Genomic DNA, 24,650 nt, shown 5'->3' on the forward strand with positions numbered 1-24,650 from the left:
ACAAAGAGTTCTACCACCTTCAAGAATACAAATAATACTTGTATATATAAGTATTTTTTAATATTTATTTATTTATTTATTTTTAGTTTTGTGTATGTTCAGTATCTATATAATTTTAATATAATTGGTATTTTAGAACCTCCTGAATACATGAGCTGAATATGCTAGTATTTTTCGTACAATTAAAGTATTTTCTCTTGAATCAGGCCCATCACTATTAGTATAATGTTGCAATGACTTGAGTGAAGTTGAGTGAGCTAAGCTACGAAGTGAAAGTTACGTTTAAATAAATGTTGATTTAATTTTTTGAGCTAAATGGCTCCAGATGCTTGTCGACAACATATCGTACCGGGAGTGTTATTAAAATACATAATATAATGGTATGTGTTACATTATGAAGATTATTATTTATCTTATTTTTATTTCATGGTTTTTCATTTGAACTTCATAACATAACTTCATAATATTTATTTTCAAAGTGAATACGTCCACAAAAACATAATATAATGCTAAAAGTACCGGATTATTAATTCGTGAACTTCATATTTATATTTTCAAAAATAATTCTATATAAACAACATTTTCCAGGATCACTTAGAAGGTGCCAATGGTGATTTAAAAAAGAGGAAAATTAACTCTAATGTGATAAAAAATGACTTAAAAAGCAAAGATGAGCCACATCCTGTTGCTGTAGCATCTAATACAAAAACTATAAGTTTAATATTTGTGTCATTACTATTAGACCTGTTGGCCTTTACAATGATACTTCCACTTCTCCCCTCTCTACTGGATTATTATAACAAGGAAGAGGGAAATAAGAATACTCTCTATTCCTCATTATTGCATGCGGTGGAAAGTTTCCGGAAGATGACAGGAGCCCCGGATAGATTTGCATCAGTATTATTTGGAGGTGCATTGGGCTCTATGTACAGTTTTTTACAATTTCTAACGAGTCCTATTGTTGGAAGCCTCTCCGATGCGTATGGAAGGAAACCCATGCTTCTAATTTGCTTGGTAAGTAGAAACATTTGTTTTAAATAAGCAATTGACCTTAAATGATATGCAATCAACTGTACTGCAATCCACTTCAAATTGAATAAATGGTAATCATTGAATTATTGTCAATTAAAAAGTATATTGTTATTACAATGACTGTGGAATTTTTAATGTGTCATCAGTTGAGTCATCTTTGTAATAAAAAATACCCATGGTCATGATGCAATAGCCTAAAAATATAACTGGGTAAAGTCGTTTTTTTAGTGATCTTTATGAGAATGTTTCAGTTTAAGATGTTATCAGTAATCCCAGATACAGTGATAATAAAAAGTAACGAGATCATATCAGATAAGTTTGGATAAGTAGACCTTCTTGTACCAAATAGACAAAAATTAACACAGGAACAGCTATCTTATAACTGTTTCAAACAAATTATTTAAAAAGAAACAAATCTATAGTAACAAAACAATATTTGCTTAGTATAAAAGAAAAATTGAAATATGAAGAAAAAAACAGTAAAGAAATAATTCTGTAATATAATAATTTTCAGATTGGTAAACTAGGTGATGTATGTGCTAAAATTATATTTTTGTAATAATTACTTGTTTTATTTATTTTTTGTTAAAACTACAATTACCAAGTAATTTTTATGCACAAGTTTTTGCAGCACATTCCGAATAATCATCCAACCGTAATAATGTTATAATTTTTTTGGACAGAAAATATAAATATTTAAAAGGCATTTATTCAGTCTGATTCAGTTAAATAAATTTGTAGTATATGTTTTGTACTTTAAATCATTGAAAATTCGCGCAATTTTTTACGAAAAAGTGAAAAAAAAAACATATTGTGCACATTCAAGCAAATTTAATGTAAGTTTATAATTTACATTTGGTAGTTTTACAAGTGTTTTAATCTAATTGAGATATTTAATGCATACCTATAATTGATTTTTTTATTACATTCCAACGACGTACTAACTTACGACCGAAAAAATGTCTACTTAAAGTTGCGCATTGTATAGTATACTGTGTATCTGTATAGTAGTAGGCTGTGAGATAAAGACAATTTTAATTTGAGGTGAATGTACTTACTCTTGTCATGGTTAAAGTTGTAACATTACAAGTGTATGTAATGTAAGGTTCGACTTGACGAAGGCTCGTTTCCGAGCATTACACGCGATTATCATTGGTCAGTAGGTACTTATCTTTAGGTTGAACAGGTTTTAGAACAATTTAATCTAAAACTAGTTTTCAAAAATTTATTTATTACTTAAATTCTAGTTTTATTGTATATATTATGAGTACAATTTCTCGTAGTTTCGCTCAACGCTATATTTAGATACCTACTTACATTTATCTTACATGCATTGCAACATATATACGTTTTATGTATTAGTTTTTGTGTAGCTCAGAATATCATGAAGATTAAAAAACTATTGCCTACACTATAATTAAGTACAAGGGCAGATTAGAAACAATATCCTTCCCCAGTTTAATTGTCTTTATTTCGTTTACACCTCAGTTATGCGTTTCGTATGAAAATGTAGAATTACTAAACAAGGAACCGAATGGTAAAGCTAGCGTATTAGTATCTCCTTTTACCACTCTTGATAACAAAATATTTGCGTCCCTCATAACTAAGGGTTGGCTGGCAAAATGTATCTTGATGTCAACAGATGTATTAATAGGACAATGCATGGTGGAGCCTTACATGGAGCGTGAAACATTTTAACAACAAACTATCAAATAGTGGAATAATATAGAGGGTGTATTTTTTTTCAAAATGAACTCGTTCGATTCCCGGGTAGGGAAAAAAATATTTTAAAAAAGTAATGATGCAATTTTAGTTTTTATCAAAATCGGCCTCGTAACTCCTTTCAGCATTTTTCGCTAATCCTTATAGTTTCGGATTTGCCCCTGAAGGCCCGTTTGAAAAATTCACCCTTTTTTATACCATCTTAGTACTTAGATAGTAGTATAAAATTAATTACCATATCAAACCAGTTTTGTACATCCTTGTAATGTCCTACCAGCGAATAATGCTGGCTGCATATACCTACATACTTGCTTACGTATTTATTATTAATAATTATATATATATACTAAGTATCTGAAAAACGAGTATTTAATAAGCTAATTATACAGTTGAATATAAATAAATTAATTAGCATAACTTTATAAATTACTTATCAATTTAATGCCCACATCACAATATTAAATTGTATTTGTTTTTGTATTGCACGTGTGCAGTGTTATTCACGGGTTTTAGAGTATTTACCTAGATTTATCTGAAATAATTATTTTTGAATATCTAATATATACCATCATGTCAGAAGGATTTTCGCTAGGGAAAAGAAACTCTACGGAAAAACTTTGTAAATATCCCTCTAATCAGTGGCCGATGCATATATTTTCGTGTTAAAGTCACGTAAATTCGGATAAGCCACTGCCAACAATAGCTCAGACAAACAAAAATAGAAAGTTGCATTAATAATCACTTTATATGACTTAGTATGGTAAAGTATAAGATCGCCATGCATTCATTGTGAAAGTAATAGCAATAAAATTAATAATTGATGGTAATTTCTCTGAAGTAATTTGTTATGTACTTAAATCATAGGTTATGACGACCCGAGTGGCGGAGCGGTCATCATGCCGGTCTGACGCGCAGAGGGTCCCGGGTTCGATCCCCGGCCAGACAGATTTCTAAATGATGAATTTAGATTTCTGTTTCTGGGTCTGGGTGTTTGTGTATTTGTCTCTGTGTGTGTCCATAGCATCCACGATACAGAGAATCCTAGTGTGGGGCTGTGAGTGTAGAAAGCGTTTCCATATTTTTTGTTCCTTTCGATATAACCAGTATATAAGATCAGGCGCGATCGCAGCACAAGATGTCACAGGATAAATTAGACCAATTTAGAAAATTTGGTTAAATTAGACCACTTTTTTCTAACTTTATGTAAAATCCGGCACCGCTACCCCCGCGGCAGAGAATCCATGCAGGGTATCCCCACGAAAGAAAAACTGACCGAGTGCGAGTCGGACTCAACGGTTTTTGGTTATGGCCCCTGTGAACCCCCGTTGGAACCGCGCCTGTATAATATACCATTATGACTTAAATATTTAGTAAAGATTATATGAGGCTGCTAGAACCTAACTGCATTTTAATGATTTTTGACTATCTGTATTTTCGTAATTTAAATATATTGTACAGTCCGCGTAAAACAGCTAGTCCGCTCTGAACAGAAATGAATCGCGTCGCCATAGTAAATTGTATGACTACATCTCCTCGCAACAACTTCACGGACTATACACTTTTACTTTTCTCTATATTGTAAATCGTTTTTTGTAGTTATGCTACTCTGGTTCTAACAGGCTCATATGATAGGATAAATATATTGTTGACAGATCGGCATAGCGTCCTCACACGCCCTATGGAGTTGCGCGAGTACGTTCAGCGTGTTCGTGCTCGCGCGATTCGTAGGCGGGCTGAGCAAGGCGAACGTGAGCCTCAGCATGGCTGTGGTCTCCGACGCGTCCGACGAAAAGACCAGGGCGAGGGGAATGGTAAGATGACTTCGTGATAAGTTTGTTAAGTAGCTTAGTAGTTTAGATATTAAGCAGCCTGTGTTACTCTCTGTAAAATTACCCTTCTTTATGTGGATTTTCTTTTCAGCGGTGCAGTATTTTTGTAAATTTAGCTGACATTAAATTAAGCCAATAATAGACAACCAAAACTATATAAATGGTAATAATCTGCTATGATTCAATGATTCCAGTGTTATAGATGAAGATGAAGTAAAGAAACCATCCATTCTCATCACAAATACCTAAAATTTTAATAAGTTTTTGCGTGCATGCTTCATTACTAGCGAAATTGATCTTCATCATATATCAAAACGCTTAGAAGTTATAACTTTAGCTATTTTGTATAAAATTAAACAAACAAGAAATATTACAAGCATGTAACCTATGACTCACGAATAATAAATACCATTATTATTATCGTCTAATTACTGATATCGATAAGGAAGAAACATCTCTACTTGGTCTCGTGTATACTTAATACGATCTTATGGCTTATTGTAACATCATGTTGTACATCATTTTATTTGGTTTAAGTTATTGATCTTATTGATTTCATAATTTTGTTTATTTGCGTAAATTAAGGCATAGCGATGCCTTATAGAAATTGTGTTTTTGGTCTCAGATTTCTATAGATGGTACAAACTGCGTTCTATTTCTAAAATCGACAATAGGTATTTTAGAAAATTATGTGCATGCAATTTAAATTAATACTAAGAAATATTGTAAATAATTAGGGTTTTAAGACCTATTTAGCGTGTTCAATTGTACTGTATTGTATATTTTTTCTTTAAGCATGACCGAGCACTTTTCTTTTCAGGCTTTAATAGGTCTAGCGTTTTCAGTGGGATTCATAGTGGGTCCGTTGGCGGGGGCGTGGTTCGCTATGTCGCACGACCGCACCGCGGGCTCTTGGGGCGAGCGGCCCGCTTTCTATGCCCTGTCTCTTGCCTTAGCGAATATTGCCCTTGTTATGTTCTGCGTTCCTGAGACTTTGCCTAAGGTTTGTTCAAAATTAATCCTTTTAGTCTACGTAAAGCACTAATCTTAATTTCTGGAATCTAGTTTCTTGATTCGATTATATGCTTCGAATTCAAATACATTCGATCCAATTGGAAAATTTAAAAATAAGTATTACAGTGACGAATTGAAGAAAATTGCAATGTTTTTTTCAGTATTTTATATTATATTATTTGTTTTCAATGTAAAAACTTGTGAAAAATTATTTGTAAATACATACGTCACATTGTTTAATTGCATGTAATGTAAGTAATAAGGTCTTATGATTTTCAGAACAAAAGAACTCCACTACGTTTAAATTTATCGAAGGCGTTGGATTATGTGTGTCCATGGCATTTACTCAACTTTACTGCAGTCACGAATATATCGGAGCATCAAAAGAAAGTTCTCTCTAAACTAGGATTGATATACTTCATATATTTATTCATATACTCGGGACTCGAGTTTACTATTACGTTCCTAACACACCACACGTTTGGTTTCTCCGCCATGCAACAAGGGAAAATGTTCTTAGTCATTGGTGAGTAAGATATTTTTTAAAAACTTTAATTATAGGTTTAATAGCAGTGAAGTTAAGCTTGGAAATTACTTATATATTTATTTATTTAATTGTGGATTTATACGAAAAACTTAATACTTTTTTTTAATCAGTTTGTGTCTTATATCTATATTACAATACCAAGAATCTGAGTGTCCTTTATGATAAGCTTTATATTTTTGTTCATATTGTTCTTATATTTGGGAGAATACGTAGGTGCGGTAAATCTGGTTTCTCCGCCGTACAATAGGGGAAAATATATAATTTACTCATATGAGTCAATGTATGAAATTACGTACTTTTATCGAACATACCATCATAAAAAACGATTTTATCAATGAACAGTGTTATAGAAATTTAAATTGCTTAGCAAAATGATTAACTTAAAATAAATTATTTCTGATAAAAACTATGAATAATTTATTTGAAAGGTTTTATTTGCGTCTTTTTTTATCGTTACTTTTTCCGGTTGCGATATCGAATAAACAAGGTCTGAAATGATGGCCGTTTTCCCGCCGTGAATTTTATATTAGCTTGTTATTGCACTTGCTGTGGCGTAGTTAAGTTAATCGTGTGATTAAATAACATTATTTTCTACTCACAGGTAGTTTTTTGGTAAAGTTTGTAATTGGTATTCAATTTAATACAAATTACCAAGACAATAAAATATTAAACTAGATTTTTTTAATTTGTATGACTAGGTGATAACAATTTTAAATGTATGTAGTAATTACATTACTTTTACTTACATTTGCTATCTTTCGGCAACTTTATATGCTTAAGTAAAATATAAGTAAAAGCATAAATCTTAATTATTATAATTAATCGCACCTAGCAAAAAAAATATTTAGTAAATGTAATGTATTAGAGTCCGCGCTAAACTTCTAGTCCGGTCTGAATGTAGAAACGAGTCGCGTCGCAACAGAAGATTGTAGATATCAGCGGGACGAAGATAGCGCGCACTCCCCGGCTCCGCTGCCCGGTCTCGCCCACGGGTACATAGCTGCGTTAGTGTGTTGCTTACTATTGCTACGGAGTATATGCTTGTAGTTGTGTTCGACCACATTAGCTCTTTGACTACACCTGCGCGCATCAATTTCGGAGCGGACTAGAAGTTTAGTGCAGATTTTACCACGAAATCAATGTATTTTTTTCGTTTTTCTTTCGTGTTAATGTATCGTCGGTGTCGGTTCGCAGGTGTGATAATGGCGGTGCTGCAGGGCGGCGCGGCGCGGCGGCTGGGCGCGCGCGGGGCGGAGCGCGCGGCGCGCGGCTCGCTGGCGCTGACGCCGCCCGCCTTCCTGTGCGTCGCGCTCGCCGCCGCGCCGCCGCACCGCGTGCCGCTCGTGTCCGCCGCGGCGTGGCTGTGGGCGGGGCTCGTGCTGTTCGCCTTGGGTGAGTGTAGCCGGTCCCCACGTACACGTGGTGTCACAAGGTAGAGCGGTTAGGGGCTCGTCTACAGGTCGCAGGGGGTGGTGCCTGAAGATAGTGGACACGTTAGCGGCTTGCTAACGCTCTCGCCGCCCGCGGTTCTATGCTTTGCGATGATCGCCGTGTCGCCAGACTGCGTCTCGCTCGTGTTCAGTGCGGTGTGGGTATGGGCTAGACTCGTGCTCTTCGTCTTGAGTGCGTCTTCCCGATGCGGATTGCGGACGTAGAGGTAAAATAGTGCAGTTTGACCAAGTTCCGTAACTAATATAGTGAATGGCTGTAAAAAGCCTCTTGCTTTTCGTTTTGTGTGAGTGTTGCTATCTTTACAAGTACGGAATATAAGATTCACAAGCAATTATAGATATAGTCTTTCAATACCTTTGTATTGGAAAATAAATCTACTAAGGACAGGAATGCATAAGGTAATAAGCTTATATCCTGCAAATTACAAAGCTATTAAATAATTTGTAATGTGGTTCGATGGTGGTCCGTAAATAAAAGGCGTGTTGTCCGTACGATGCATCTTTTATTACTGTCTTCGATCTTATAATGCATACACTTGCATGTCTAGCACACAATACACAGTACAAATTGAACACATAAAAACGTCAATATTGATAATGAATGTTTGCCCCCCAGCGACGGCGTTCGCGGTGTCGTGCATGACGGCGATGGCGGCGCGCGCGGCGGCGGCGGGCGCGCGCGGGGCCGCGCTGGGCGCGCTGCGCTCGCTCGGCGCGCTCGCCCGCGCGCTCGGCCCGCTGCTCGCCTCCGCTGGTAACATGCACTACATCTTTTTTATGTGATACTAGTTGTGCCCCGCGGTGTCATCCGCGTTAAAAAGAAATAACGCGGGTGAAACCGCGGGACACAGCTACTTCTAAAATATAAGTAGCCTAAGTTACTCCTTATTACATCAGCTACCTGCCAATAAAAGTCCCGTCAAAATCGGTCCAGCCTTTTCAGAGATTAGCTAGAACAAACAGACAGACAGACAAACATTTTTAAAATGTTATTTTGGTGTATATACCGTATATATATTCATATGCATGTAGTAAAAAGCGGTAATTTCATTATTAAAAACAGACACTCCAATTTTATTTATATGTATAGATAAGAGTTGCAGACGAGCATGCAGTCCACCTGATGGTAAGTTACTGCCGTCCATGGACATCTGTAATCAACCCAAGATAGATAAAATATTCCTACCTGAAGTCTGCCACAGATGCGCCACGACCCTTGAAGACTAAACTGGAACGCCTCGGAAAATTATGTCTCCCTTACCACATCCTTCAAACCAGAGCACAGCAGCGCTTAACACTGTTATAAATAAGTCAGAAATAGATGAGGCAGTGCTGCCGCCAAAGTCGAACCTCAGAGGTTTTACCACCTTTGAGATATAGATACATGATACAGTCTACATAACACGGCGCTACACCTGTCACGCGTGTTTATGGCACGCGGACTAGAAGCACGATAGGATGCAAGTGGCACTCTTGTGGGCGATTGCACGTACGAACGTAAACCGTGTAACAAGAAAGGGCCCTTATTGCTGTTTATTATACTATATATTGCCGTAATAAGGCAGAAACAGATGTAGCGACCTTCGGAGTGGACTCCAAAGAGTTTTACCACTTTCGATGGATATCAATATTATAATGATCTTAGTTTCTTTTATTTTTATACTTAATATTTTAAGTACATTTTAATGTTGGAACTTTAATTTCACAATATTGCTCAAAAGTAATATTTGCACAATTATTTGATTCCTTATACTTTATTTTTGTTTCAGTATATTGGTACTCTGGTGCAATGATGACATACACCATCGGCGCCGTAATTCTAGTAATACCAGCTGTGATGTTATTTAGACTGAAAACGTGAACAATATTTATTTTTCTGTAATTTAGTGCATACATCCAAGCAATAATTTTATACACATTATTTATTGTCGTAAAAGATTTACCTTTTTAATATTAACTTGTTACAATGTTTATAGTCAACTTTTATAATTTTTGTATTACAATTTTAATGATACTATATCTCGAATAACAGTATTAAAATTAAATTTTTACACCAGTATATTTGTTTTATTTCATTCCTAAATATATTGTTTAAAAATACCTCACTCGATGCCTCAAAACTAGGAATCAATATTATTGATCAATCCTAAACATATATCTAAATTCATGTATTTAAATGTCAACTTGTCTGGGTAGAACCTGGAACTCTGAAAGATTGACATGAGCATTTAAAGTACCGCACTTTCAACTAACAAAAATAACTATTTTAGGGACGTCAACATTTTTATAAAAAAATAGAGGGTAGGAGGGCAGACAGACTGACACTGACTTACAAGGTACTCACTTCCCTGTTGGCGCTGGTACAAGTAGCATGTTCTGGTGAGAAGTCTGACGGTTGGATTATTAGTTTTGTTGTTTTCATTATTTAAAAGGCTAAACTACTTTCGAATGTTAAAAATACCAATTTACAACAGCTATGCAAGGTTGTATCTATTTCAATGTCACAAGTCTTTGTATCCGACTTTCCAAAGGATAGGGGTTCCTTATCGGGGGTATATATATATTCTTATTATTTTTATACATGTCCGGCAATTAAAAACGTATACACAATTATGATATTGTTGGCAACCTCAAACGGATAGTTCTTTGTCATAATTAACATAAAAACTAACTTGTGGTTACCATAGCAACACTGTTTTGACAATTTGTTTGATTTAGATACAACAATCGAAAGCACATTATTCTCAAGTGTTTTAAATGCAATAATGCCATTATTTAGTAGTAAATTTACCCCTAAAACTATACCCGTGAGAAGACAAGACACTTCGGTATTAAAAAATGAATTAGGTAGTGATTATGCCTCGAAAGAATTATCGATAGATATAGGACCACTGAAGTTGAAACTCGGGGACTTCGAAATAACTTTTGAAGACGGACAGTGGATTCCAGGTAAATAAATATGCACATATTTCTAAACTTTTTATATCATAAAGCAACAAAGTAAAATAACATTTATAGCACTCTGTGACCTAAACCCGCATTTTAGCTACGCATTTCTGTGTCCAAAGTAGCCGATTTTTACACCATACGAATATTAATACACTACCCTCACAGTTGTAAAATAGTACATTACAATACGAGGACGAAAAATTTTTTTCTGACAAGTGTGAGTTTGCAGGCCGAGCCGCAGGCGAGGACTGCAATCACACGAGTCAGAAAAACATTTTTCGTCCGCGTGTTGTATAAAATTTTATATTACGGGGTCGGAAATGGGGGTTTTGCGCACGCGAAGCGTGCGTAAAACGTCCATTTACGCACGCCGTGATATAAAATAAATATAGCTATGAACGTTTCATACTTTTAAATGCCATTTAAAAATTAAAAGTGAGTAGTGAGTATTTTGTTTAAAGCTATAATTATTTTAATATTTTATTTTGGACGTATTTATAAATGTTTTTGCAATCGTGTACATACTAAGCAATAGCATCACTATAAGACTAACTATTGGGCTTTATCGAATTTTATTGTTTGTTTTGACTGTGTATTTTCGCTACACACCATAGTAGAAGATATTTAAATTAGGAATCATTATCAAAATTAGCCATAATACTACTCCAGTAGAATCTCGACTAAGCGACCTATTTGTTGTCGTATTTGTGGCATTCAAATTATAGGAAACTTGGATAATTGAGTTTATGAAGAAAAGCTATTTAAACCGATTTAGGAAGGTGATGTTTTTCGACTATATGTTTGTTACGTATGTATTTTTCATTCTTTGGCAAACTCAAACGACTTCATTAATTTTGATACATGATGTGTCGTTGGATTCGTCTTAATTGTGGCGATAACATAGGTTATATTTTTAGCAATCGGGTTTTTGTTTTTTATAGTAACTATTTTGTTGCGATTTGGCGACTTTCCGGAATTTAAATGCACATGTCACACAAAATATGGCTGATCTGTAAGGGTTATTACAAAGTTACTTGTTCACGTTTCACAATCCGAATAATCGTGAATATTTATAACTGAGGTCCGGATAATCGATTTTCTACTGTATCACTAGTATTAGTTATGTATTAGTACATTATGTGATTGCTTATCATATGTTTCTTTAATACGTTTAGGTGGAGTTCCCATTATAAGTCATTGGTCTAGACGCCTGTATGTAGCCTAAATGGCTTGATAGATTTCGACGTACGTGTGGTGTTAGATTTGTCTTTATCACAAGAGCAGAATAATTACTAAATTTTCTAAATTTCAATGGTTTTGGTTGTGTCACATTTTTATTGCTTTTTTAGTTCATAATTTTTAGTTTCAATCATTTATAAGTTTCAAAATAATTATCATATTTCTTCACAAGTATAAGCGGGTTTATGTCACACGAGCTATAAAATAGTATACGATACTTGTGACAAAAGTAGCCTATTATCTGCACGGCGTTTAGCACCCTCGCTGCGCTCGGGCGCTAACTTCACGCCGTGCAAAAATAGGCTACTTTGGCCACGCGTATCGTAATGTACTATAATTTGCAATAATCTGCCCTTCAGTATGATAACCCGTTTAAGTCCCTTTTTTGTATCTTGTATAATATTTGAGATTTTGTATTTTTTTATCTTATGAATTTTATTAATTAATGTAACCATCCACCACCGTTAATGTTTTATTTAATACATTGATCATGGTAAAAACTACAATCTCAATAAGTACACGAATTAAATTCTGAAACCTAAATTTTCTATCCAATTTTAGCTTCTGGGCGTGCTGGAGCAGCTCACAAAGAAGTAATTCGTTTGAAGAAGGAATTGGAAAGATTAGAAGAAGAGAACAATATGTTGCGATTAAAGTTTGAAATACTGCTAGATATGATGACAGACAAAACAGTTGAAGCTGAACAGCAGGCTGAAATACAAAAGGCCCAAAGCTTAGGCTCTCTAAAAGTAAGAAAGAAAAAAGAAAAATGGTAGGTTATAAAAAGAAAACAGTCTTGTATATTTAAGTATGTTTATTGTATTAAAAATTTACAAAATGTATTTTAACATTTTATTAACAGTATATACAATGTGCCCTTAAATTATGAGCAACTTAAAATAAATTAACATATAGTATAAAGTTAGACCAGAAATGATTTCCGTACGTTATCTGAAACTAATTGAATGTTAAATACAAAATTAATAAAAAAAAAATACATATCTTTGAGTTCAGAGCTAAATAAAAATAGTAACAAGGCACAGAATGTTTAAATATTTTACCAGTCTTTAGCCTTAGCTAAGTATCTTGGATCTAAAATTTTGTATATACAAAACTGGCCGCGTAATCTCAATCTATCAGTATTTGCCACCTTAATATTACACAAAATCATCATATAACTAGGAATTGAGTGGCTTTTTCCAATTTACACATCTCAATTCCCTCAATAGACCTTCAATCACAGACAGTCACAATGAAGCGAGCACATCTTCTCTTATATTTTGCTCAACAATTGCGCCAATGTCTTACGTTTATCGTGACATTTACACACGACGACACGACACGACGACTCATCACGTCGTGCGTAAGTTAGTCCTGCGGTCGCTCCGGGCAGCGGTTCCGCGTGTGTCCCTCGCGGCGGCACACGCTGCACAGCCGCGGCCCGCCCGCGCCCCGCACCCGCGCCCCTCTCCCTCGCGCACCGCCCCTGCTCTCCGATGCGCCCCAATCTGACGCTGAAAAGATTTCATTTGAACCACCTGGGATATCGCAGTCTACTAGTGCGACGAAAGAAATAACATTTTTTTTGTTGTGCGACGGAAGATATAATAATATTTTATGTTTCCCCGTTTTAAGAATGTGACTGGACTTTAATCTGCCGGAGAGACAACGCCTTTGTAATTAGATTTCAGGTGGAATGTCGAATTACACATGTCCATGGACATCAAATTGACCGGATTCTATAATAGTGCGACAATAGAAATAATAATATTTTGTTTCCACATTTTAAGGATGATGTGACTGACTTTAATCTTCAGGAGAGACAACGCCTCTGTGATAGGTTTCAGGTGGAATGTAGAATTACAGATGTCCATGGACATCAGCTACCATTGCTTGGTTGGTTGGTATTTTAATGTTATAAAAATGTAACAGTTATAAATAGTCTCTGAAATATTCATGATAGACTTGTAAAGCCTTTGTGAATGCTTAGTTTATTACCGTTGTTATTGGTGCCACCGTCAGCCCACTCGAAGAAATTGCAGCGCGAGTTGTAATCCTTGGAACACGCGTAGAACAGCCGACCATTGTTTGGTCCTTCTTTACGCACTGTTATCCTGAAAAGATATTATGTTAAAGTAAATTGTTAAATTGTAATAATATGAGTATACATACGGAAATATAAAGTCTTGGAAATATAAAAAGTCTTAATAACAGTTAACTTTTTTTTATAACATTGAAAGTAAATCACTTGAATGTCATTGTCGCCGATGGATTGATCGAATAAGTATTAGCACTGCATAAATCTAAGGCTGTCGCCTTTTAAGTAGCTATAATATGTTGCTGATATAGGTTCTTTTATTATTAAATAACTATTTTAAATTCAAACAAGTACTCACTGTTTAGCTGGAATGCCACAATTACAAACTGCACCACCGTCATTTTGACCTGGGGCCCTATATCCTTGAGTAGGGGCACCATATCCTTGCTGATTGCTACTACCACTGTTAAAATTCGAGCTATTTCCCCAAGAACTATTCGAGTTTGATGGTGTATCGAAGTTGTTCTGCAGTGTTTCGCTCGGTTGTGCCCACGAGAAGAAATCGCAACCACCGTTCTCTGGTCCATCTGGACATTTGTAAAATTGTCTACCTAAAACAATTAATTATTACTAAGCGTTTGCCGAGCATGAAAAATAATTGGCCAAGTGCAAGTCGAACATGAAGGGTTAAGTATCAAATTTTTCATATCTTTTTTATTTTTAGTATTTGTTATTATAGTAGCCATTGATGTAAATGCATTGTGAAAATTTTAACTATCTACCAAAACAATTGAATAGATAAAGCAAAAAACCTCGAGAAATAGCGGTTTCTTGTAGGGCCACCCCCATTTATTTCCAATTTATTTTATTTTTAGTATTTGTTTTTATAGTACTCTGTAAAAATGTCAAGTGTCTATCTATTACGGTTCAGGAGACAGAGCCAGACGGACAGACGGCGGAATTTTCAGACGGCTTTAGGTACGGAAATCTAAAACGAAAATTGGGCAAATTAAAATTTTAACAGTTTCACAATTAAGACTACGCACCGTTATTATGGTTATTCTTCCGTACAGTTCGCTGCACGGCGGGCTTGTTGCACTGGCACACCACTGCGTTGTCGCCGCTGTCGCTGGGCGTCGGCAATGCATTGGTTGGCCTGTTTGGCGCTGGCATTCTTATAGGATTCATAGAACTTTGTGCTCTAGGTATTGGAGTTACATTTTGCCTCGGCTGTGCATTAGTATTATTCATAGGTCGAGTGTTCCTAGGTACGTTCCGGCTACTTTGCGATACTGAACTCGATGTCATGCTGGACACACTATTCGATCTGTTTGAAGTATTTGTTGAACTGTGTGTTGTTGTGTTATTAACTGTTGATTGTGTTCTTTTCACTCTAGATAGATCTATGTTTAGGAGTTCGAGCAGACTGGTGTCGCAGCCTCCGATACAAGCGACGTGTGGCGATGGGTATAAGTGACTTAGCGAGTTGTTTCCCCACTCGAATCTGATTTTATGATAGTTGGGGCCGCACTGAAAGGTAAGTAATATTTTCACTAATATTTCATATATAATATATAATTTCATATATTTTTAAAAGAAGAAGCTATATATAAATCTTCATAATTCGTGTTCTACGTAAAAGGAGCAATATGTTATAGTTTGGACATAAATTTAGAAAAAGTATTCTTACATTAGGCATTTCCATATAAAGTGTGATTTACAAAAGGTAGACTATACACTATATCTTAAAAATTCATGATTATTATGGATACTATTACTTACTGTGGGACACGTTTCCGGTAAAACGTCAACTTTTTTAACGACATTAGGAAACCACACAGAGTTCCTGCAGTTTGGGAAGGACATGCAGCCTATATAGAATTCCTCGTTGTTTTTCTTCCGCCTGACAACCATGTCTGTACCACATTTCGGACATTTTAATGCTGTAGGAGAGAAAATGGTATGTTTATTCTTGGAAAAAACTATCTTCAAAAAAATAGTTTCAGCCACTTCTGAGATGGTATTCTCATAAAAAAGGAAGATGATGGAAAAAAGCTCTGGATTTTTTTTCAAATTTTAATAGGTTACTCTTTTTTTAGATTCACTTTTACACCAGTTATGCATACAGTAATTTTTTCGTATCACAATTCGAAATTCGACAATTTAGGTAGACAAACTTTATATTTAGTACATAAAAATTGCTTAATCATCATTGTTATCAACGCATTTTAAATTTCTTAAAATACTCTCTTACCTGCGGGCATATCAACAGGCAATGCTTCTGTGGTAGGAATATATGCACTAGGTTGTTCATTGAACAGCACACCCAGGGCATTGTCTATTTTATTGGCCTGCTCCATCACAGTTATGAATGCTTCTTTATATATTGCTATCTGAAATGAGACGGCAATGAAACATTTTAGGGGTAGATGTTTTAACGACTATTTGTTGTTTGGTTACTCTTAAAGACTAAGATACTCTTATTGCATTTAGTTAGTCAGTATCCATATCTTTCTAAAGTTGACCAAGACATAAGAACTGCCTCATACTAGAAATAGGTGTGGTGGTGATAACCACCCAGTCGTACTACACTATCTTTAACTTTCAATAATTGGTCAGAATTTCCTTATTTGGCAAACATTACCTGATCAGCTAGTACTACATGTGGCTGCTTGCGTCCCTCGCTGATAGCCTTTAGATCGGCCTCAAGATTAGCTCGTAAGCGATGGCGAGCCCAATGGCGTTGTACCCCTGCATAGGTGTGGTGGTGGTCGATATAAACTTATTTTACCTCCTTTTAATAATCGGATCAAAAAAATCTTATTTGATGGTACCTACCTGATCAGCCAGCACTACATGTGGCTGCTTGCGTCCTTCACTTATAGCTTTCAGATCGGCCTCAAGATTCGCTCGTAGATGCGGACGCGCCATGGCGAGCCCCATGGCGTCGTAGCCCTCCACGAGCCCCATGCCGAGCACGCCGGGCACGAAGTGCTCGTTGGCCAGCGACACGTACTCCCGGCTCTTGATCGTCTCGATGTGCTCCGCGTGAGTTGCGTCTGTGCCTGAGGATTATGTGAAATAAGCTTTTACGCGCTTCTTTGGCGGTCGGAGGTTTGTATCTAGACCTCTGGAACGGTTCTTTTACTGGATAAAATGTATCCTAAGCCCTTTTCTGAACCCCTGACAACGTGTATACACAATTTATTAACAATCTGTTATGTAGTTAAGGCATGAAAGTGTAACAAACAAAAAAGTCACATTCGAATTTTGTATATGCAAATGGACATGCAGTCCATCTGTTGGAAAGTGGTCACTGCTATAAAGGTAGACTGATGATCATAAATGGATTGGTATCGCTGGAAATCACGCTTTGTATAACAAATATTTATGATTATGTACAATATTTATTTAAATTTTTTGACAAGTTTCTATGTTATTATCTGTAAAGTTTATGTGGGTAGATGGGTATTAGTATCCAGCGCATATGTCACTACTGACATAAGATGAGTGTCTGCTTTAAGTCAGTCTGTGTGCGACCGTCGGCCCGAACTGACGTGGTGGTGTGTTAGTCAGCCAAATAGTATTGGTATCAGTATCGAGGTCACTACAACTCACGTGGTGGTTTGCTATTTTTTTCAAATATATTTTTTGTTCCTTTAAACTCTCAATATAATCAGATCACAGTAAAATCGGAAAATGCAAGGGATATTTTTATGGTAATTTTGAAATAGGTAAAAATATGTAACATATTGACAATTATCTAAAAACGTAATCTATCAATGGATGGTAAATCTTACCAATGCCGTGTTTTTCCATGAGAGCGATAAGATCCGCCTCTGTAAGTAAATTGGGAGGTGATGTGGCTCCTTCCACCATTTCAATCTTTGTTGGTGTGAAAATTTGACCCATCTGAAATCACATGATTTAGACTTTAATACCAATATCAATGTTAAAAATGAATGCCATTATTTAATACATGAAAAAATAAACTAGGATAAAAACTAAATTAGGATAAACTTAAATTTTAACTTAAATAACACGATGACAATCTACGACGATTAATCGTTAAGTACTACTTACTACTACGACTTAACGATTAACCGTCGTAGAGTCAACTTACCCTGATGATGCTCCGTTTTGGAGCGAAACACGTGTTGGTGGTGTTATGTATGGTGGTGTATATTTTTAATTTTTGCATCTGCACCCATCCTTTGTGGGAGGGAGGGTGGTACATACTGTATGGTTTAAAATATATATCATCATACATATTTGTAGCGGATTGTTGCGAAGTAGTTTTAATCTTAATTTAATATTTCTAAGAAGACTACCTCATACAGATGAATCTCCTTCGACGACCACTTGTCGTATGGGTACACATCGAGGTAGTTTCTGGCGGTGATCATTAGCCCGTTGGCAGTGAATGTCTCGTTGGCGATGTCCACGACGACAGTGGTCTCCTGGCCTTGCGCGTCCTTCGAGCAGCACGCGAGGAACGAACGCACTATGAACTCGTAGAGCCGGAACTCGTTGCCTGATAGAGCTGAAAGCAATTTAGTCAAGGTAAGTTATTTTGATATTACAGTAAGGCATTTTTAAATTAAAGGCCACTAGGCCTCAGCTTCAAACTCAGCAATATAATTGTGGACTTACTTTAATTTCCCTGTTACCTCTCTAAATTACACAACTGGTGTACAGTGGCGTAACTGTACCGTATGAGGCCTATGGCAAATACATTGTATGAGGCCGTAAGAAATTTTCGCTCACGAATACGTACTTTAGTGATTGTTTGGTCTAAGGCCCTGGCGACCGTTTTGAGCTCGCTGCGTCTTGGGCCGGGGGCCCTAGGCATTTTGTCAGTCCTGCAACCCTATAGTTATGCTACTGCTTGTGTTTTATAAATTATAATCTTTGCTTTTCCGATGAATGGGACAGTAATGAGTAAACATCAACTAATTTTACATTACAAGACATTCATGTGACATAAGTACCTCCACGCTTGAAAGATGAAACTTTCGGTATCTTAAAAATATCATTAATAATTTCTCATATCATTAATAATGTCTGTTATTATATTAATTACTTTACAAGTGGCTATCCATGAATTAATCACATCAATATAATTTAAATAATTTTTCAAAACAACTTACTGTCTGTATGTTTAGTGGGATGTATAGGAGGATGGGCCATATCAGTTTTCTTGCCCTGTCGTGGTGTGGGCCCTCCATCGTCCAGTATGCGTTTCGCGAATGCCCCCCAGTTAGTATCATTTGTATGTAAATGTACGAGGCTGCGCAGATTCATCTCCTTGGGAAACTGGTTGGTTTCAGTTCGAGGGTAGCTGATAAACCCCTGTGTGTACAGCTTCTCGGCCAAACGCATTGTCTCTTTCGCATTAATCTTTAGTTTTCTAGATGCCAACTTTTCTAGTTCCTGAAATTTTAAAATATTTTTTTAACTAAAGGTCGAACCGCTAATTCTATCTTACAGCGGTAGTATTAATTCTATATTATGGTTTGGGTATAATGTTGACTTACATGATGTGTACAAATTCATATACATGTGTTTAGATACGACTCTCATTCTAGTTGGTTACAGAAGTCCACAGTCACATTGACTACATAACGCCAAGAGTACTTAAAGCCACTTTACTACTTCTTTTATTAAAAACTAGCTGACCCGGCAAACTTTGAACCGCCTCAAAATCTATTTATCAAATATATTTCATGTAAAATATAGCCTATGTCACTCGTGGATAATGTAGCTTTTGGATGGTGAAAGAATTTTTAAAATCGGTCCAGTAGTTTTTGAGCCTATTCATTACAATCAAACAAACAAAGTTTTCCTCTTTACAATATTAGTATAGATAAACTTAGTTTAGCCTACTTACCACAGTATCCAAAGGCAGTGGTCTCCATTTAGACTTGGGTTGTGTAGTGATCTTAACAACTTTGGCTTGTGGGTTCTCCAATACAATATTAGCTAACACTTGACATGCAAGTTTGTCGAACAGTCTTCCCCTTTCCCAAGTGAAATTGACACTCAAACTATTAATTGTATGGTTTACTGAAAAGAAATTTGTAACATTTCATATAAAAAGGAAAGTTTAACCTGACTCTTGTCGTCAAATTAGATATATAAGCAGTTTTACGTCCGGACTTTTGGATCATTTGTTTCAGTTTTTCTGCTTTCACACTTTAAGATAGTGGGATGATACTGAAGAGATTATCAGAATGATATTTTTGTTACCTGTAATCTTCCAAAAAGCTTCAGGAACAAAGTTATTTATGGCTCTGTAGCGTTCAACCACAAAACCCAGTGTTGGAAACTGACAGGACCCGTAGCTCAAGAGTTTATCTGCCAACTTTGTAGGGAAAACCTTTTGTAACCTTAGAGTTTGAAGCCTTGTAAATGCAGCTCCTTTAAAATAATAAATTACTTAGTTTGGTAGAAATCGGGAAAAAAAATTGCGAATTAATTTGTTTTGGTAAGATAATATTGTTTAAAATATTGTATTAAAATAGATAATACTTATCTATTGAAAACATGATTTCTATTACGATGTCATTAACGTTATAATATTATGTCATTTTTATATGAAAAAAGTATAAACTAATTCTATGACTTGTGAAAGACTAAAAATTACCTATCCTTAAATCTAATTCTTGCCTGACATCCACTGCATCACTGATATTCTTGTTGGGTTGCTCAAGGTTTCTCAACGCTCTCTGTACAGACATAGACGTGATTTCGGAGAACTTAGCTCTGTATATTGCTAAATTATTCTTCACCGCTGTACATACTTCTATAATTTCATAACCAATATTTTCTCCTTCTCTGTCACAATCTGTCCAAATGATAAGCCCTTGACAACTCCGGATTTCCCTTTCCAATGTTTGCTAAAACATAATGTATTGTATATAATGTGAAAAATACCAAATAAATACTTAGATTTTCATTATATTCATTAATATACAAATATAAATGTTTTGTATTATGTTTCATTTAATTTTAAGGCAATATTTTCCTTAATGTTAAATAAATTTGAGGTCATGTACACTGATAAAATCAACACTAACAACAATGTTACACAACACATACAAATGACACATGTTTATAATAACGTTTGAAGGTGGTAGAACCCTTTGTGGTTCGACTCCGGTGGCACCACCAATTCACCTATTTTTGCCTAATAACAGCAGTGTTAGCCACTGCTGTGTTTCGTTTTGAAGGATGTGGTAAGGGAGACATACTTTATCGAGGTGTTTCAGCTTAGTCCTCAGGGGTAGAGGCGCATATGTGGCCAACCTCATGTAGGAATATCTAATCCTATCTGTGGTTGATTACAGATGTCCATGGGCGGCAGTAGCCACTTACCATCAGGTGGACTACATGCTCGTCTGCTACTCCTATATTAAATAAAATTAAAAAAAAATGGAATCAGTGAACTCAGTTACCTTTATCTTTTCGTAGTCCTTGGGACAATGTTTGAAGACCTGAGCCTCAAATAGTGACAGTGGGTTACATGACCTCCAGTTAGAGTACATGCCAACAAACTCTAATGCTAACAAGTGACCAGACACAGAAGTCATCACCATTTGACTCTTCTGACCCATCACCTCTGCCTCAAATTCATATATCTTGTTGTACTGTGATAGGCCTTCTCGCTGAAATTGACAAGAGCATAATGAAATTATACTGATTGATCAAAGGTGTATTGGTAAGAGGCACTTTTAACGGTATAAAGATTAAAGCATATCAGTAAGCAGAGAAAATAGTATAAGTTGTCAAAACAATTGCCAAATTTTTTTAACTAGTGTTCAATAGCATATAGATTCAAGATATGAGATTGAAATAGAAATCAAAACTTATAATGCATTTAGGTAATAAAATACTTACTCTTCTAGAGGTTCCTCGTGATAAATGCAATGCGATGTTTTTCGCAGCATCATTTTTTTCAGCTACATTTAAATATTTCATTGTAACAGTCTTGAAACGAGTGTTTATATATATTGGATATCCATTAAAATTTAAAACACAACTTATTCTTCTTCCATAAGTAATGTAATTACGAAGGAAACAGCTCATATTACTATTTTTCTGATAACATTATCTATTACATCTTTTTACTTTACTTTTGGCCCAAATTAATACTTTTGAATAAGAATTTCATCATTTGAAACACAACCGATGGAATAGGTAAATTATAATAATAACTCTAAAATAAAGATAACAGAGAAATGTCTCAGGTTACCTATTTATATGCACGTAAATAAACTAACAAATCATATGGCTTTAAGTCAAATACTGTAGGAAATATAGGAAATAGAAAAGTTTTCGCAAAAATAAGTAGTATCTTATTGCCTCGCGCCTTTCCTAACTTCAAATAAAATTATCAAATTTGACTTTGACTTGAATGAGTTTGACATTACTGATTACTCACTTCATATTAGTCTATGGACAGTTGTGAAAATTCAGATAAACAAAACAGGTATCAGTGAGAGAAAACCAGGAATCCAAATATGTAAAGTGAATGTATTTAAAAAACAAGAAAACTGTCAAAAGTCATAATAAAAATATTTTTATAACGTCAAATTATCAAACGTCAAAATCTTCAAAAGTCGAAATTATTGTGCGAAGTAAATCTGCTTGATCATAATTATGTTTCGTTTTAATTTCATTTCGACGTTATCCATTATTTCCAAAACAAAAAGTTTCTACAAACAGTAAATCTGACCCAAGTATAAATATAAATTATTTCAAAATTATATTTGTGTTTATTGGGGTTATCTCTTCATTAGTAACTTTAATCAAGTAAACAAGTGAAACAAAGGAATTCAATCTATAATGCTAAGCTCAAGCTCTTTTGTTAAAAAAGAGCTTAATTTTACAAAAATGTGTTTTTTAGTCAATTGTCTCAAGAGGTGGAAAAGTTCGCAGCAATGGCTTATACGACAAAACGCTGATCCATACGTAGAGAAAGCAAGGATATATAATTACAGGTTATTTATAATTTAATTATGTACAGAACGAAATATATATTTTAACATACATATGACATAAATTACATCTTGCGAAATGATTGATATTTCAGGTGCCGAAGTGCTTTCAAATTGTTAGAGATGAATGATAAGACCAATATTCTTATGCCGGGCCTCACTGTGGTTGACCTTGGAGCATCACCTGGATCCTGGAGTCAAGTGGCAGTACAAAAGACAAATGCTGATGGAGCTGACAAGTCAAAGCCCAAAGGGACAGTGCTATCTATTGACAAGTTACAAATTTTTCCAATACCGGTATGTATTATAAAAACAAGTTTACTTCTATTTGTTAAATATTTTATCTTTATTTAATTATTAAGAAATACTATACATATGACATGATATATGAGATAATAGAATAAAAATCTATGTATTGATTGCTAAATAAAATTTTTGATTGCAGTTTAATGTCTAAGTGCTGATTTTCTTTTCTTTTCCAGGGTGCTACGATTATGAGCAATATGGACTTCTCGACAATAGAAGCACATGATAAGGTTGTGGAGGCTCTGAATGGGAAAAAGGTAGATGTAGTCCTCTCCGACATGGCTCCAAGTGCTACAGGGGTTAAGGAATTAGATAAGGATCGTATTATAGGTTTATGTTACATGGCGATCAGGTTCGCTGCTCTAGTCACTAGGAATGATGGAAACTTGCTCATTAAAGTTTGGGATGGTAAAGAGGTGCCTATATTAGAAATGGATTTGGAAAGATTTTATAAGAGTATTAAGATTCTCAAACCACAAGCAAGCCGATCTGAGTCTTCAGAGAAGTTTCTTCTTGCCAGAGGCTTTAAAGGTATTCAGAGGCCATTAGCGAATGGTCGTTGGGGATAGTTTTCATAATAGATAGTTAAATCTATGATACAGAAGACTGTGATTATAGATAAACAATGCTAGAGGCTATATTGATAGATTTTTTTTGACTAATGCCTCTTGGTACTTGAGTATTGTACCATTTTTCTCATTTCACCTTGTCACTACTATATGCATAATATTAATTAGGTTATGAATATTCAATATGGATATCCAATTCTTGTGTAACATTGGTAAAATTTAAGTTGGTTGCTAAAATTGAAATTATTATTGCAAATTTTTCTTATTTTTAATAATGTTTTAAATAATGCAATCAGAATCGTATTTTTAAGTTTACATTTATTTAGCCAATGAGTTGCTTATATATACAAATATGTATAATGGAGTAGGTGAACAATTGAAAACTATTACCTATATAGTAGGTATTGTATTATCATTTTCCATCCATTTTGTTTTATTATCAAAGTGCTTATCTTAATAATAGTTCAGATAGCCCATAGAACACAACAGATAGTTTAAATGAATTTTAATTCAACATGTACTTAAAACTAATGACTTGTTGTGATAGGGATAAAGTGGTGTAAAGAAATAAACGGTGTCTTCCACGATAATGGTAGTAAAGTACAGTAAGTAGTAAAATAAAGATGATATAGACGTTTTTTTTAAATATAGCAATATTATGCTGTACATTTTGTAAAAAATGACATAATAGTAGTCTGTAAGTTATAGGAAATTTGTTAAATATGTAGAAATATTATGTACTATTTAGTAAAGTAAAGTGATTTTTAGAAATTTGTTTTAGTCTTGTTAAATCTCACAGGATTGGGTTAAACAAACATTACATCATTTTATGGTAGTATATTAAAAAATGTATGAATATATAAAAAAGGCTAAATAACTTATTCTGATATTCAATGAATTGAATATTATATGTATAGAATATTAAATAATTATTATTACCAGCTCAAATATGTTT

General features: G+C 35.0%; 4 protein-coding genes across 5 annotated transcripts; 3 read left to right on the forward strand and 1 right to left on the reverse strand.

Moving 5' to 3' along the window:
• The first annotated feature begins 209 nt into the window (after window positions 1–209).
• rtet (major facilitator superfamily domain-containing protein rtet) lies at window positions 210–9,652 on the forward strand. The gene is made up of 8 exons (XM_073075774.1): window positions 210–380; window positions 589–1,014; window positions 4,407–4,565; window positions 5,404–5,586; window positions 5,877–6,123; window positions 7,339–7,536; window positions 8,212–8,349; window positions 9,365–9,652. The coding sequence occupies exons 1-8, from the start codon at window positions 378–380 to the stop codon at window positions 9,454–9,456; spliced, it is 1,446 nt and encodes a 481-aa protein (XP_072931875.1). The 5' UTR covers window positions 210–377; the 3' UTR covers window positions 9,457–9,652.
• Window positions 9,653–10,270: 618 nt separating this feature from the next.
• Window positions 10,271–12,697, forward strand: Cby (beta catenin antagonist chibby). Its single transcript, XM_073075775.1, has 2 exons — window positions 10,271–10,544; window positions 12,345–12,697. The coding sequence occupies exons 1-2, from the start codon at window positions 10,361–10,363 to the stop codon at window positions 12,557–12,559; spliced, it is 399 nt and encodes a 132-aa protein (XP_072931876.1). The 5' UTR covers window positions 10,271–10,360; the 3' UTR covers window positions 12,560–12,697.
• A 15-nt stretch (window positions 12,698–12,712) lies between these two features.
• On the reverse strand, window positions 12,713–22,227 carry Top3alpha (topoisomerase 3-alpha). Of its 2 annotated transcripts, none has more exons than XM_073075773.1 (15): window positions 21,721–22,227; window positions 21,279–21,488; window positions 20,468–20,720; window positions 20,071–20,241; window positions 19,712–19,887; window positions 18,972–19,254; window positions 18,153–18,364; window positions 17,622–17,733; window positions 16,660–16,886; window positions 16,076–16,214; window positions 15,604–15,764; window positions 14,868–15,351; window positions 14,180–14,432; window positions 13,782–13,897; window positions 12,713–13,297 (listed from the first exon to the last, which is right to left on the reverse strand). In XM_073075773.1, the coding sequence occupies exons 1-15, from the start codon at window positions 21,907–21,909 to the stop codon at window positions 13,152–13,154; spliced, it is 3,132 nt and encodes a 1,043-aa protein (XP_072931874.1). In that variant the 5' UTR covers window positions 21,910–22,227; the 3' UTR covers window positions 12,713–13,151. The 2 variants fall into 2 exon arrangements, 1 of the variants encoding a protein (XP_072931874.1); XR_012102538.1 differs by having other exon boundaries at window positions 13,272–13,297; window positions 14,180–14,428.
• A 184-nt stretch (window positions 22,228–22,411) lies between these two features.
• Mrm2 (Mitochondrial rRNA methyltransferase 2) lies at window positions 22,412–24,462 on the forward strand. Its single transcript, XM_073075777.1, has 3 exons — window positions 22,412–22,823; window positions 22,916–23,117; window positions 23,303–24,462. The coding sequence occupies exons 1-3, from the start codon at window positions 22,669–22,671 to the stop codon at window positions 23,693–23,695; spliced, it is 750 nt and encodes a 249-aa protein (XP_072931878.1). The 5' UTR covers window positions 22,412–22,668; the 3' UTR covers window positions 23,696–24,462.
• Window positions 24,463–24,650: the final 188 nt, after the last annotated feature.

The sequence above is a fragment of the Epargyreus clarus genome, unplaced genomic scaffold, assembly GCF_041222505.1.
Source record: "Epargyreus clarus isolate Ecla_fem2 unplaced genomic scaffold, WU_Ecla_fem_2.2 ptg000008l, whole genome shotgun sequence".
In the NCBI taxonomy this organism is placed as follows: Eukaryota; Metazoa; Arthropoda; class Insecta; order Lepidoptera; family Hesperiidae; genus Epargyreus; species Epargyreus clarus.